The sequence below is a fragment of the Chiroxiphia lanceolata genome, chromosome 6, assembly GCF_009829145.1.
Source record: "Chiroxiphia lanceolata isolate bChiLan1 chromosome 6, bChiLan1.pri, whole genome shotgun sequence".
Taxonomy (NCBI): Eukaryota; Metazoa; Chordata; class Aves; order Passeriformes; family Pipridae; genus Chiroxiphia; species Chiroxiphia lanceolata.
The window spans coordinates 32,713,640-32,729,787 of NC_045642.1; the positions used below are offsets into that span (position 1 = coordinate 32,713,640).

The 16,148-nt window shown below is 34.9% G+C and overlaps 1 protein-coding gene across 1 annotated transcript in view; it reads right to left on the reverse strand.

The window, feature by feature from the left end:
- RYR3 (ryanodine receptor 3) overlaps window positions 1-16,148 on the reverse strand; it is a 209,575-nt gene that overhangs the window by 100,027 nt on the left and 93,400 nt on the right. Inside the window, 10 exon segments of the mRNA XM_032689828.1 lie at window positions 1,633-1,770; window positions 5,831-5,933; window positions 7,116-7,316; window positions 7,801-8,602; window positions 9,647-9,873; window positions 10,264-10,350; window positions 13,630-13,795; window positions 14,314-14,474; window positions 14,828-14,864; window positions 15,297-15,481. Of these exon segments, the coding sequence (XP_032545719.1) occupies window positions 1,633-1,770; window positions 5,831-5,933; window positions 7,116-7,316; window positions 7,801-8,602; window positions 9,647-9,873; window positions 10,264-10,350; window positions 13,630-13,795; window positions 14,314-14,474; window positions 14,828-14,864; window positions 15,297-15,481 (2,107 nt within the window).

Below are 16,148 nucleotides of genomic sequence, written 5' to 3' on the forward strand. Positions count from 1 at the left end.
CCATTGCCAAGTGCAACCACCACTGAAAGACCAACCTCAAGTAACTTGGAGAATTCTGCACATGGTATTTGGATGGTGCTACAGAAATTTAGAGATGGAAAACCCAATCCTGATTCACAAGGGCAATAAGAAACCTCAGCAAAAGCGTGTTCTAAAGGAATCACAGAATCACAGAATATGCTGAGCTGGAAGGGATCCCCAAGGATCATCAAGTCCAACCCTTAGCCCTGCACAGGACCATCCCCAAGAGTCACACCATGTGCCCGAGAGGATCATCCAAATGCTTCTTGAACTCTGTCAGTCTTGGTGCTGTGACCACTTCCCTGGGGAACCTGTTCCAGTGTCCAACCACCCTCTGGGTGAAGAACCTTTTCCTAATATCCAACCTAAACCCCCCCTGACACAACTTCAGGCCATTCCCTCAGGTTCTCTCACTAGTCACCACAGAGAAGAGATCAGTGTCTGCCCCTCCTCTTCCCGTCACGAGGACGTTGTAGATTACAAAGAGGTCTCCCCTCAGTCTCCTCTTCTCCAGGCTGGACAGACCAAGTGACCTCAGCCTCTCCTCATACGGTTTCCTCTCAAGGCCCTTCACCGTCTTTGTTGCCCTCCTTTGGACACTCTCTAAAAGCTTAATATCTTTCTTCATTGCAGTGCCCAAACCTGCACACAATATTCAAGGTGAGGCCGCCCCAGTGCAGAGCAGAGCGGGACAACCCCCTTCCTTGACCGGCTGGTGATGCTTTGCCTGATGCACCCCAGGACAGGGTTGGCCCTCCTGGCTGCCAGGGCACTGCTGACTCATATTCAACTTGCTGTTGACCAGGACCCCAGGTGTCTTTCTGTGACACTGCTTTCCAGCATCTCATTCTCCAGTTTGTACATATATCCAGGGTTGCCCCATCCCAGGTGCAGAATCCAGCACTTCCCCTTTTTGAACTTCATGTGGTTGCTGATTGCCCAGTTATCTAATTTGTTGAGGTCTCTCTGCAGGGCCTCCCTGCCTTTGAGGGAGTCAACAGCTCCTCCCGGTTTTGTGTCATCTGCAAACCTGCTTAGTATCCCTTCCAGTTCTGTGTCCAAGTCATTTATGAAGTTGTTGAAGAGCACAGGGCCCAAGATGGTGCCCTGCAGAACCCCACTAGTGACAGGTCACCAGTCTGATGTCACCCCATTCACTATTACCTTTTGTGCACATGTATCTTGGTACTGAGATGCATACAACTTCTCATGCAGCAAGGCACAACTGAAAGGAAAATATGCTGAAAAGAAGAACTTTTGCATTTAAAAAACCCAAACCATAAAAATCAAAACTTCGGAAGTTTGGAATGCTTGAGTCCAGATTATTGAGCCATAATTAACTTTTTTACAGTTCTTCATAAGGAATATGCAAATTTTCAACCCCAGAGTTACCGATCTTGATCCAAAATCTTCCACTCATTTTAACTTCTTGTTAAATGCATCTGAAATGATCAGTATGCAGGAAAATGGTTCTAAGAGACAGAAGAAACTTAAGCAGGTAGTCTCCTTCTTCAGTCCACTATAAAACTTTATTAGGAAACACACTCCTGTTGACTGTATAAACTTTTAACACTTGCATCATGGAAGTATTTATGTGGAAAGAAAACTTACTAGGAGATTTCTCTTCTTCTTCTTTAGGTTCTACTTTTTCTGCTTTTGGTGGACCTTTGATTTTGTACATTAATGAGCGCAGTTTGCCAGTCAAGGAGGAATCTTCCTCTTCCTCTTCCTCTTCTTCTAACGGAATACCTTAGCAGATAATAAAATTGCTTAGAAACTAAGCTTAATCTTTGAAGTTTAACTCCTTGATTATTTAAACAATACCAAAATATCTATAGGAATATTTTTTTAACTAACAAATTTCATACAGAAAAATTAAAACAAAGTAGTAAGGCCAGCAGCTTTAACATGTTAGTTACAGTAGCACCCCTCAAATTATTTTCTCTTCAGTACATATACTCCTTATATCCAGATTTATAGTATTATTTTTCAATATTATGACCAAAGAAGTAGTACTTCCTAAGAGTCTGCTATAGCAATTAAATATGACTCAGAGTCATATTTGATTAAGTATGTGATCCTTAGTTTCATATTGCAGAATGTAAGCTAAAGAAAGAATTGTATGGTTATATCTTACAATATAGCACAATTTTTCAGTTGAGATATTTAGCAGTCATAAACAAACATATTAACTGAATTTAAAGCTGTAAGAAGGCAGACGTTTAGAGATTGTATGGGTGACACTTGCTTTTCATGAAAATGTGTACAATGAGATGGGATGTCACTTTGCAAGGTAGTTTAATACAGTTCATCTCACTACACTGCTTCACTGCTTCACAACCATCTTTCACAACTCTTAGTGATGACAGATACCACATTTTATGTGCAGAAGAAGAGAACATCTAAGCAGGCTCCCTTCAGATCAGAGCTAATTGTGCTGAGAAGAAATGTAAGCTTTTGCAGTTTTTCTGCTTGTCAAAGTGAAATTGAGAAAAGTAAAAGTTTTCCAGACTGGATACTAGAGACACAATGTGGAGCAGATTGAAAACAATAAACTGAGGCTAAAACTGGTACTAAAAAAAGAAACTAAGAAAGGAAAAAAGGTCTGAAATGTAATATCGTGTTGGAGAAACTTAGTGGCTGGCAGCTATCAAGGGGGAGGTGAAATTATGACTCGGAGTGACTAAGTGACTAGGAAGAAAAAGATTCAGAGGCAGTGGGAGGAAATGAAAGAACTCGAAATTGGAGACTAAATATGGAATTTAAGACATGGGATGAGTGAAACTGGTTGGGCAAAATGAAAAGCTAAGAATGAAGGAAGGTTACGGTTAGTTTGGAAAAAGTAAGAACAGGAAATGTAACCGGTATTGAGAGGAAAGAGAAAACAGACAAGAATAATAACAAAAGAAACTATGTGGCAGTGAAATAAAAGCTAGGCACTGGACACAAGAGAGACACTGGGAGGAAAACTCTTCAGAAGCTGAAATGGACAGACAAGAAGAAATGCACTGAGATGATGAGTTACCCCATTCACTATCACCCTCTGGGTTCGACCTGTGAGCCAATTGCTCATCCACCTCATGATGTGTTTATCCAGCTGTGGGCTGGACATTTTGTCTAGAAACATACTATATGAGACAGTATCAAAAGCTTTACTGAAATCCAAAAAGATTGCACTGATTGGTTTCCCTTGACCAACTACGTAGGTTACCTTGTCATAAAATAAAATCAGGTGGGATAAGCATGAAGCCATGCTGGCTGTGACCAGTTACTGCATTGTCTTTCAGGTGTTTCTTAATACTTCCCAGAATAATTTTTCCATGACATTATCAGGCACTGAAGTGAAACTGATAGGCCTGTAGTTTCCAGGGTCCTCCTTCTCACCCTTCTTGAAAATCGGGAGAACGTTCACCAGGTTCCAGTCAGCTGGGACCTCTCCAGATTCCCAAGACTGCTCAAAAATCATCGAGAGAGGTTTTGTGATGATATCAGCAGCTCCTTGAGGCTTCTGAGATGAATCCCATCAAGCCCCATAGATTTTTAGGGATCCAGCTGCAGCAGCAGATCCCACATAGATTTTTAGGGATCCAGCTGCAGCAGCAGATCCCACAAAATTTCAGGGTCAACTGGGGGTTGATCATTCTCGCAGTCACGGTCCTCCAGCTCAGGGCACCGAGATCCCCTTGGTCCATCATTTGTGTTGAAGACAGAGGCAAAGAAACTGTTAAATTCCTCTGCCTTGTCTCTGTCCCTGTTTGTGAGGTGACCATCCTCATCCTGTAAGGGGTTGATGATATTTCTATACTGCCTATTGCCATTAATATGTTTGAAAAAACTCTTTTTATTGTTCCCCACATTTCTGGCCAGCTGCAACTCCAGCTGAACCCAGATAAGTGTGAATTTTATATTATTCAACAAAATATGTTGTAATTATTTTTTCGGGGGGTAGGGGTGTTTAACCAAGAAATTACACATAAAAGTTATGATAGAGGGCTCTTATTTTGCCAGCAAAATTAACCACTCAGAGTTAGGACATGCTAGGATTAAGACTGCCTGATAACTTTAATTCAGAGTATTTCTTATATTCATTATGAAAAAGCCTTTAATTACTTGATTGCCTACATATTTTTCCACTTAGATGGCAAAGCATACTTAGTAGTAAAAAGCTGATTAAACATTCCAAGCAGACCTCCTTCTCCTTTATCTGCAGCTGTGATTGCTTAGTACTGATTTTAATGACCAAGTCAGGCCACAGATAATGAGGAACATTTATTCGCAGTGACCACCTATGATAAATCTCTGTACAAAGTAATGAATACAGTTTAGTTTAGAATCCATAGGATCTTTAAACTATTTTAATCATGAGACAGTGTTTTCTCTATCTTCAGCTCTTTTTCATTCAGCATATATATTTATAATGTAGTAAAAAAAATAATAAAAGTACACCCCTAAAAAGAATAAACAGAACACATATAAGAACTAGTGTTTCACCTTATGACAAGATGAAGAGTGATCAGGAGCTAAACTAACCCAATGATCCTACCAGCCACAAGATTCCAAGGAAAAATAAATAGATTGCAGAGTTAAGATATTTCCAAGTAAGTTGTAGGTCTTCCATACAGTAATCTTTTATAATGATAGACATAATAAAAATATGGAGAAAGAGGAGTAACTATTAGCTTTAACATTTGGAAGAAAAATGATAGAATGAAAGAAACAGTTTTTGGTAAGCACTTAGAAGCAAGGATGAATAACAATTAACACAGGATTGTCAAAACCAAATAACGTTAAACCAACTAAAGTTGTACCTGTAATGTAGCTAACCTTACAGATACAAATCTTGATTTTAAGGACTTCTAATACTGTCTTATACAATATCCTCAGCAGTAAGCTGATAAAACACAACCTAGATACCTGCTGACCCACTCATCTTTGGCTGAGGCTAAGGCTGAGACAGTTGAAAAATGAAAATTGTCTTATCACAAAATCACAGCTTGATGGCTGCCAGAGATTCTGTGAGGGTACTCAGATATGTCAGTGCAAAATAATAGCAGAAGCCTTAACAATACAAGCACAGAATGGTATTGGAGGCACCATGGATACAAAGAGAAGGCAGCAACTTAATTACATTAAAACCATGTAATTCCATGAACGAGGTAACACTGGTTTTAGGGATAGCCAAAGAAGAAAGAACTAGCAGACTATATTGGTAAACATTTAATGATGACCACAAGCAAACAGGAGGACAAGGAGGAACAGTTAGGATTACCATGCTCTTACTGGGGAAGAGCTTGAAATGCTATCAATTCACTGTAATGACCCTGGCCCTTTCTTTTTAGACAAGATGGATGCCATCAACCATAGGACCAAGAAACATACAGGAGGATTAACTATGAATGTATCTACCAAGTGTATCAGTTTTATCTGCATAATTACTGGGAAGGAGCAGTAATAACTGGATGACTCAGTCTATACACTAGTAAATGGGCTAATAAATCCATCACTGTCTGGATTAGACTAAGATCTCAGTAGACTAACAAAAGACTTTTGACATCAAAAAACCCACATAAAATTGCACAGGAAATCCAAATTCAAAGACTGGGGGCAATTCAAGCTGTAGTTTGCAGTGCAACAGTGTTTTATAATGATTGACTGTCACAGTTACATATACACTAGGAAACTAAGCTAAAACAGGCATAACACCTTACATCTAGTGGTTTTCCTCAAATTTTCTACTAGTATATTTTTAAACTGATCTGTCAAGTGTCAAAAAGACAAACAAAACCTGTATCAAAACCTTGCCACTCACCACAGTGAATTAGAAGGTCATCATGAAATTCATATAACTCTTCCCGAATCTCCTCTGGACAGGGACAATCCTCTCCCAGTTGAAAATTCAGCAACATATTAATCTTTAAGAGAATTAAAACGTAGTTAAAACACTGAGATAATCTAAGACATATTCTAATATATAGCCATACTTTACCTGTTTATAATCAAATTAAAATAAAGCACAAATTTCTTATACAGTTTAAAGGAAATACTCAAGCAATGATACTTTGTAAGCTTTAATTACGATTAGCATACCAATACAGAAAATGTATCAAGAATAGTGTGGCCAGCAGGACTAGGGAAATGATTGTCCCCTGTACTCAGCATTAGAGAGGCTGCACCTCAAGTACTGTGTTCAGTTCTGGGCTCCCCACTTTAGAAAGGACATGGAGATACTGGAGCATATCCAGTGAAGGGCAACAAGGCTTGTGAATGGTCTAGAAAACACATCTTATGAGGAACAGCTGAGGGAGCTGGGTTTGTTTAGTCTCAAGAAAAGGAAGTTAAGAGGGGCCCTGTTTGCTCTCTACAACCACCTGAAAGGAGGTTGTAGTGAGGTGGGGCCTGGTCTCTTCTACCATGTCTGCAGTGAGAGGACATGAGGAAATTGCCTTAAGCTGAGACATGGTAGATTCAATTAGATATTAGAAAAAATGTTTTCACTGTTAGGGTGGTCAGGCATTGGAATAGGTTGCCTAGGTTGGAATAGGTTAAGAGGCATCTGGATCTGGCACTGGGTGATGTGATTTAGTGGTTTAAGAGTTGCAGTGGTAGTGCTGAGTGGACTGTTTGACTTGATATTCTTAAAGGTCTCTTTCAATCTTGACAATTCAATGATTCTATAATTCTACAGGGACACTTGATAATAAGACTATTTCCTAGGGACAGAAAAAAAATATTTCTAACATACACATGTCAGTTCAACACTAACTTCATGCTAACTTTGAGCAACTAAGATCATCATCATTTTACAGTACTGGATGAATCTAAGCTCCTCAGCACTGGACAGCAATATTCAAATTTTCTATGCTGTTGAGAAATCTTTAGTAGAAAATTTGAGAAATTACTTTGGTTTACAGCTTAAATTCTAGAGTAGAGGCTTAAGCATTCTGACATTCAGTATTTTGTGGCACAAAAGAAATTTTATTTCAAATTCATTTTGATTCTCCAGCAATTCAAATGGTAGTTTATAAGTCAGGACTCTATTTTATCATCATAAAGAATTTATTTAATCTTTAATTCAACCATATATTTAGTATTACCTGTTCTTGAGGAGGAGACCGAAATTCTTTAGTCTTCTTGGCAGTCAAAGCAGCAGACATGTTCAAGGCTTGCATGAGTTCATTGTACCTGTATTTCTGATTATACTGCAATTTTGATACGTAACGGTCTGCAAATGATACAATTGCTTCCACTCTATGTTGTAGTTCACAGTCACAAAAATAATTGAGTAAATGACACATCTAGGGTAGAAAAAAATAGACTTAAGATTAATTGTTTTACAAACTGTGGGGAAGAACTGCAGTGAATCGCAGTATACTGCATCAGATTGTAAAAATTAGACACATTTTTGTTTTAACAATGTAAAGGTGAAAAAATGTTGTACAGTTTCATTATCTGATCAATAATTCTACATTACATTCACAGTTTTTCACTCCATGCATCCAAAATATGTAGACATCATGCACTAGTTTGCCTTGGAATGGTCCTTTACAGATCACCTGGTCTAACACTTTTTACAAAATAAGTAAGTATCAACTTATCTATTTTGAGTGTAGAAGAACTACAGTAACATTAAATTTGGTTATTAAAAATGAGGTTATAAGGCAAAGTGGAATTAAAGACCTTCAGAATTTCAACTCTTTTAAACTAGAGAACACATAAAAAGCACAATCTTTTTTCCATCAAGAGTAGAACATAAATAATACATTTATATTAAATGGTCACCTGAAGCTTAACAGATTCTGGTAATCTTGTCTGCAATAAGCCCTTTGCAGGAGCTTTTGTTTGTTTTATTGCTTTCTCCCCAGCTTCTACATCTTTTTCTTCAACTTTTGTAACTTCTTCCTTCTCTGTTCTTTCTTCTGTTTCTTCCTTGTGATCTCCAAACACAGTGGGATCAATGAGGAGTAAAATCTGCTTCACATCATCATCATCAAAAACACCCATTATGAGCAATGTCGCTATCAGTTTAAGAACAGGAACAAACTGGAATGCAACTTGTCCTCCAACAGGGTCCCGTATATGAGCACCGCTACACTGTACTGCCTCTGTTAACATACTTATGGCCTTGGATTTAAGCGTCTCAAGGGGTATTTCTGGACTGGATGTCTGATGTTCTTCAGTGGTCGCAATAAAGCATGGAGTAGAAAAATTAAAAGCTGGTTTCAGACAAGTGCTAAGCCCTACTCCAGGTAAACCATGCTTCTTTGTTTCATTGGGATACAATTTAATAGTTCGAGTTTCATCTGTAACTGGAATGATAAATTCATTGCTCATCATGAGCTTGGCTTTCTTGGCATGCTCTAAATGAATACTAATGAGCAAGTCGTAGAATCCAGAACGTAGAAGTCCAGGTAAGTATTGATTATCTATTGTAAAAAATAGCTGAGATATGTCCACATGGCTACAAAGTGCATAAGCAACTCTAGTGTTACCTAGAGCACTAACTGAGCTATAGAGTTTTAAAGTGTGGTAGTGAAACTTCATCAAATCTTCTTGTTCACATAGTTCCAAAATATCAACACATCTGTTAGAAAATAAAGAAAGAGAAAACCAATCAATCCTATGAATAATAACTTTGTAAAAGAAAAGTTTTGTGATCTCTGCACATTTTGGTCAGTTCCTCTTTAAACCACTAGTATTAAATTAATAGTAACTAGTCTTAGTATGTGGATTGTCCAAACGCAGTAAATGGTAGCAATTGAGATTGTTTAAAATTAGTACTCCTTATGAAAAAAACCACCCAAAATGGAAGGTATAGGTGCTTTTTGAAATATATGGTAAATTAGAACTTGTTTTTAAAATAAATATATTTGCAATGCTGAAAATCTCTGTTACTACTGTCACTAAGCTGTGCCTTTCTAGTTTACTCAGAATTATGGTTTTATTTTTTCCACAAGACACAGTATTTTTTAATCTTTTCTTGAATTCAGTTTTATGAACAATAAATTTTTTTATTGAATTATTAAAAGAAATTTAAAAATAACTGATAAAAGTGCAGCAGTTAAATTATCTTTCTGCTATGCTTTTGCTGATAGTTTGATTTTTCACTGGTTATGATATTTTATCCTCATTGTGAAGATAAAACCTAATGAAAATCTAAGAAAGGCATGACCTTGTCAATAAGAACATAAAAACTTAATTCATGTAAATTCAGAGCAGATGATACAAGAACAGACTACATGCTTTTATTGCAGAAAAAAAATCAGCAAATTAGTACTTGCATATTCTTTATATTTGTTTTTTTCAGCCTGAGAAAAATCTTTAAAGATTTTTTTATAGATTTTTAAAGATCTAGAGATTTAGGGTATGTTACTTTATAATTTAAATAAAATCAAATAGCCACTTTTTCTCTCATGTATGCAAAAGTCATCACTTGGCATTAAAGTTCAGTCTCTTGTACTTAAATTTTCTGATCTTATCTGCTTAATTATTGTTATAGCAGATAAGATGAGAAATTTTCAACAACTATGGTGTAAATATTCTCTAAGGCAGGTTTAATCAATACTCTGACATCTGGTTTCAATATGCTTTGTCCACATTAAGTAATTTTATTTCCTTACAAATGTACCTGTTTTCTTCCGGGATATGAAGTGCCATCATCTGCAGAGGTTCCAAACACTGCACAACCCAGCCATGACGTTCACTGACACGCTCAGTTTCTACTCTTAGAAAGCTGTTTGGCATTCTGCTCCATAAAACAGGTGTAATTGTTTGCACATCAAGGCGAGGGGGACACTGAGGAACAGGATTTCTTTCTTCACTTTTAAAAATTGCTGCTGATAAAGGCATGGTATTCTGAAACAAAGAAGTGTATTCAAATATTTTCGTAATGTCTAATTATAAATAAACTGATAGCATTAAAAGGAAGTATAACTTATAAATAGCAAAGAAATCATAGAAAGATAGACGTTATCACAACAAACAAAATCCATTAAATAACCTCGACATTAATGGTGTTCTCCTCAAACAATATGAGTTTATTTTGACAAATGCAGATAAACAATTAACTGCACATATAATTACATTTACAGAAGTAAACACAGAATTCAAATTAAGATTCTTGCCCTTGATTCAATTTTCCTAAACAAATTCAAGTGAGCAGGAATCTGCATAAGAATAAACAGATTTAAAAGAACGCCTTTACATGAAGGTTCTCTTTTTATAAAATATAAAAATATTTCCTACCTTTAATTTACCAAGTTCAAACTGAACCAAGTTAGTGCTTGTAGGCTGTAAAAAAGCTGCTGGAAAAAGCTTCGTGTTTGGTTCAACCTAGAAATAAGATAAGATTGAAATGTTTTAAAAATTAAAAATGCAAAAAAATCTCCTCCCTGAATATGATATAAAATAAATTCTGTATGGCTTACACTTTATTATCAAATGACTCCAGACACTTTATTAGAGTGGTGAATAGTGTCTACTTGTAGTTCACCTCTAATATAGTAAAGCATTTGCAGTTATCTTTATAGGGCCACCTGATTTTCAGACAGGTGTATCTGTTGCCTTATGTGCTCTCAACACCTCTCACAAGAACACTGTGTGGTTTCTTCTCAAAAATATCCAGACTCAACCCTTTATAGTAGAGGGTGAGAGCATGTGTGATTAGGATAGTGCAAATCTTTATTTCCTTTCAAGATTAATGCTTTTCTAATACATATTCTAAAAGTAAAATAATGTAATTTTTTTAAAGAGCTCTTTATTTTCAGGCTTAGCATCTGTCTCCAGTCTTAAAAAATTGCAGTGAATCACACTGAATCACGGTGCTACAGTTTTAAAGTGTCTGGTTGTGTTTGGGATTTTTATGACTGCTATGTTATCCTTCTTTCCCCATTATAGTTGGACTCAAAGTGCATGTCAGTGTAAGACCAGTTTATTCTGAAGAATTCTCTACAAGATCCCCCACCACTACTGCCATGAAATAAAGATTATTTATAATATAAATTATTAAATTGTAATGTGTTTCTATTATAAATACAATATTTATAATTATTATATTATTAAAATATAATTATAGATTAGTATATTATTTAAAGAATGTCAGTGCTCCATGGTAGCTGAAAAAACGTACATCTATACAATTAAATCAAAGTTTCAACAGTTCAATGAAATATATTATTCATATCATTGTGCATTTTGTGTAGCATGTATATACATATACATTATACATACTGAGAGTCAAAAAATTAAATTAAAAAATACATATTCTTTTGGACGAGAAAACAGATCCAAAACAAAATATAATTTAAAAAAAATGCAAAATAATACCCTATACTGAAAACAAACGTATGCAGAATAAAGATTTTTCAATACTATCACTATTGGCATAGAAAAAATAATATAGGGCTAGATATGTACATTCCAAACTTTTTGATAAGTAAAAAACCACAACCTCAAATCCAGAAACAAAAGGTATCTTGGACTGCAAGACATTACTAATGTGCCTATTATTTCATTAAAGTCTGAAGATAGCTGAGACAATATAACTCTCAGTCTCTGACCAAAGATAGCTATTTCCTAGTAATAATAATTGAATTTGTAATTTCTAGCCATGTCTGAGGATCAGAGAACTATTACTAAAAAAGTAAAATAAAACATCTTTAAACCAATATTTAAGATCTCCTTTCTGCTACAAATACCTTAACTGTGACCTGACAATTAATGACAAAATCTCAAATATGTATGTATACCGCATCTTCCCTTTACCTTTCTAGTGGTTTGGTTTGGTTTTGTTTTCCTGAATATCACTATGGCATTCAATAGTTAAATCAGGAACTACAGCAAAATTCATTTTATCTCCTCAATGTGTTGACCCATAGACCTTTTAAAATGAAAACAGCATACAAATATTGTCCTCTTTCAGTTAAGAAAGCTGAGAAGTGCAAGAACTTATACGACTAGAATAATTACCTAGACCAGACAAATATCAGTTATTTGTGGCAATTTGGGCAAGTGATTAGATTTCTTACAATATTTTAAAGATCGTACTTTATGGTAAAAATATTCAAGAAATGGAAATTACATGATGCTCTTCTCACTACTTTCAAAACTACAGAAAATACTTAAAATAAGCAAAAATTGAGTAATATTTCACCCTCAGATTTAACAATCCTGTTGGAATATACTGTTTTATCTCTATAAAAAGTGCTGGTTTTTCTCATTTGTTGGCAGACCAAGTGTTATCATGTTTATTGAAAAACAATTCCAAAAGCAACTCCAGGTATTTTTCCACGACAAAGAGAAGAAACAGAAGAGAAATATTGGTATTCTCTGAGATAATTTTAAATTTAATACAGAGAACGTGGTTATATTAAATGCAAGTCATATGAGGAAAAACCTGAAAGTGTTTTCTACACTAAATTCAGTAACAGGCCTCTTCTACACCTATCTTTCCATAGATCTCCTTGCAAAATAAAAACAGCTAAAGGCTGTCCATAAAAAAAACAAACAAAAACCCATCATAAAAAAAACACACCAAGCTTCCATGGTTTTCTTCAGAAGCTGTCATATTAATTAGTACCTAGTTAGAAAAACAACAAAGCAGGGCTTAAGCACTTTAATTATGTGGGTTTTTTTCCCAGGATGTTGACATTCAATATCCTCCCAGTGTGGCACGGAAGTTTCTGACCACTATTACAAAATATACCAAAATCACAGCTTCTAGATAATCTCCTACCCCCATTTACAGGCTATATGCCACCCTGCCACATTCATTTTCAATGGAGTCAGTATACAAGTTCCATTAAATTTAGTCAGATAACATTTCAGTTTTATCTGGATTAAAAATTTGGGGGGTGACCTTGAAGAAAGCAATGAATTGTTCCTAACACTGGACAACTTCTTCCACAGTGGATGCTCTACTATGGACAACAGATCTTACTAAGAGCAAATCTCAATAATCTGGTGCTGAAAGCTTCAGTCAACTACTGATCCCTTTGCATAATGACTTTTCATTTTGAGCATGTTGATAGTATTTAGGGCCCACCGCATTTACTTTGGCTTTGTACATTAATGCACATTTGAATTTAAGGTTTTGAAATTTGTCAAATCACAAGGTCTCCAAATCACAGCTATCTGCAGAAGACACAAACCACAGTAATAAGGAACTAAATTTTTTTTCTCAATTCATACCAAAAATTACAACATTTATAGTTTAATTTTGACTTTATGCTAATTTAAATATTTACTTCCCCTATATTGTATAACAGATTCAGTTGATAAAAAATATTTCAAAGAATAAAGTTATAAATCAAGATTTAATGTTATAAATCAAGATTTTGTATCACATGAACTGAGAGGTTAAAAAAAATATTTCTCTGAACATATCTACCAATAGTCCTTCCTCAACACTTGAAACAACTGTAAGAAGTTCAAAAAAATTTAGCCTTATAGTAGAAAGAGTGAGAAAAAGAGGGATAAAATCAGAATGATATAGGAAAACATGTTATTGTCACACAAATGGCATGATATCTTTATCCAGTTAGATATCTGGAAAAGAAAAATAACATCAAAATCAGCATCTTACTAGATAGCTTTCTGAAAATCTGATAATACCTGATAACAACTGCCAAGTTCTCTTCCATTGGCTGTGAATGACACCATTCCAGTAGCCAGGTCAACAAAGCATCCAATTTCTATATCAACATTACTGCGACCTGATCTCTGGGAATTAGCAATTACATCTCCTCCCCAAACCATATAACAGTTGCTGCGCTTCACACTGAAATAACAGCAAGAACAAAGTATAGGTCACACTGCACTTCCATATTTGGTGAAGATGTACTTTTTCAGTGGAGTAACAGTTAGAGATCCTCAAAGGTGCTTGTCATGCTATAAGTTTTTTTGCTCATTAACAAATTTTTTTTCGTAATATATGCATCAGACTAAATAATTTCTTTCTCCTATTTTAAAATTATGAAAAAATTTCACGGGCCTCTGTGTGCACATATAAGATACAGTAAAACAAACAAGTTTATCTACAGTGAGTAAATATAGATGTTAAATGAAAGAAACATCACAAAACATTCTTTCAAATGGACATTAATGATAAATATATTCACTCTAAGAAGTCTACATATGAAACATTCATATATAAATGAGCACAGAAAACCCAAACTTCATAACCAAGTTTCTCATTAGTTTAAATTAATGCTTAAAATATCATAAAGCTTGCAAATAATTAACTTTTTAACAACAGTATTAAAATATAAATTTAATAAGTGATAAATAAATGCATACCTTTCATGAACCCTTCCTCTCTCATCTCCTAAAGTAACTGTCACTGTACAATTTTTATTTAGGTCAAAATTCTCACTGTAAAAATGATAGTCTGGTGTTACCCAGCCAACCCAGACAGAGGATGGGTCTTGGCCAGCAAATATCCTTAGTGAGTAAAAATACTGAAAAGAGGAATAGAGCATATTAGTAATAGAAGTCAAGGAATTTTATCAAGGAACATTCAAATAGTGATTTTAAAAAAACCCTCCAATATATCAAACTTTAATAGTAATTCACATTCTCTTAAATGAATTTAAAATGCTCTTAAATTAAAAAAGCAGACAGTGGTTTAAGATGGTGAAGTTTATGCTTCAAGTTGTGTAACTCTGGACATCATTATTTATAAACATTGCTATATCATAGCAAATTATTAAAAAGGCTACTTTCAACAGATCAATTTCTAATGAATATTGTGCCACGACTAAATCTACTTCAAAGCATTTGAAGAACTAAGTATCTCAATATATTTACTTACTGTAGTAGAAGGAGCAGCAATTTCTTGGCTGTGCTTTCTACAGATAAAGAAAAATCAGTAAATAAGTTTAAAAAAAAGGTAGTAAAAAGCTGCTCGTTATTAGACTAAGTATACTTACAAGCTAACTAATGTTTGCTGGGTACGTAGTATGCATTAGTTAAGACTGCAGAGGATACAAATATACAAGAAAAATAACTGATTGCAGTTAAGGTGCTGCTTAGAAATGAATAATTTTAAACCTTTTGAAGCACCTCTTTAGATATGGTTCTCTCCTGTCTTTGTCTGCAGCAAAGGTGGGTTATAAATCAATTAAAACCTTCAAGAATAAAAAAAAATCTTAATAACATGCCTCCTATGCTATGTGTTTAAAAACAACTATGAAATTTTGAGTGTACAATAATAAAGAATAACAGAACATATTAGATTTACATGGAAAGCAAGAGATAGGATAACTAAAGCCAAGCCTGACCGTTTTTGGAAAACATCAGATGAGGCATTTTCCACACCCATGCCAAAGTTGAACGATGAGTGGAACTCAACAGGCATACTCAAACGACAGTATATCATGTCTGAATTGCTGTTCTGTGTGCCAAATGTTTTGTGAGTAACTTTTAACCGAGGTGGACTTTCAATGGTTCCATCAATTCTCCATATCTAAAAATAACAGAAATATTTTTAAATAGTATTATCCAAAAAAATTCTGAAAACTTTCATTAAGCAACTAGAGAATGAGAAAACTGAGAGAGCAAACTTAAATTTTTCAAAAAAAGTTAACTTCAAAACTATGCAACTTTGTTCTCTGACATTGAATCTAACCTGCAAGGGTTAGAGCAAGGGAAGCAACAGATTAGGTATAATCTGATTACAGTATTTCAAGTTGTTCTAAACAGCATAGAAAACCCTCTATATATTTTATTAAATTAATTAACTTTGAGTGCACAAGTCATTGAAAAACTGCTGCACAACAATCAGTAGTTTTCTACCACAATGAGCAAAAATATCAATTAGAATTGTTCAGATGGCCATTACAGTAGTCTGATACCACTTTCCCTTGTGCTGGAAAAGTGAGTATGTTTTTAAATTCAGTTACAGGAACATTTAAAAAAATTTTAGAGACAGGAATAGTGTTGAAGTGATCCTAATGAACTGAAAAAAAATGCTGAGATCATTTACCTTGAATTCAGTGAAAAGTATTTTACTTAGGAAGGAAATGTTCAGAGAATTATTAAGGAATAGTTGGTTATATCTAAATTAAAGTAAATGTCTTAGATAGTTCATAAAAAAAACCACTTATCAGGAATTCAAACATCATTTTGCAATA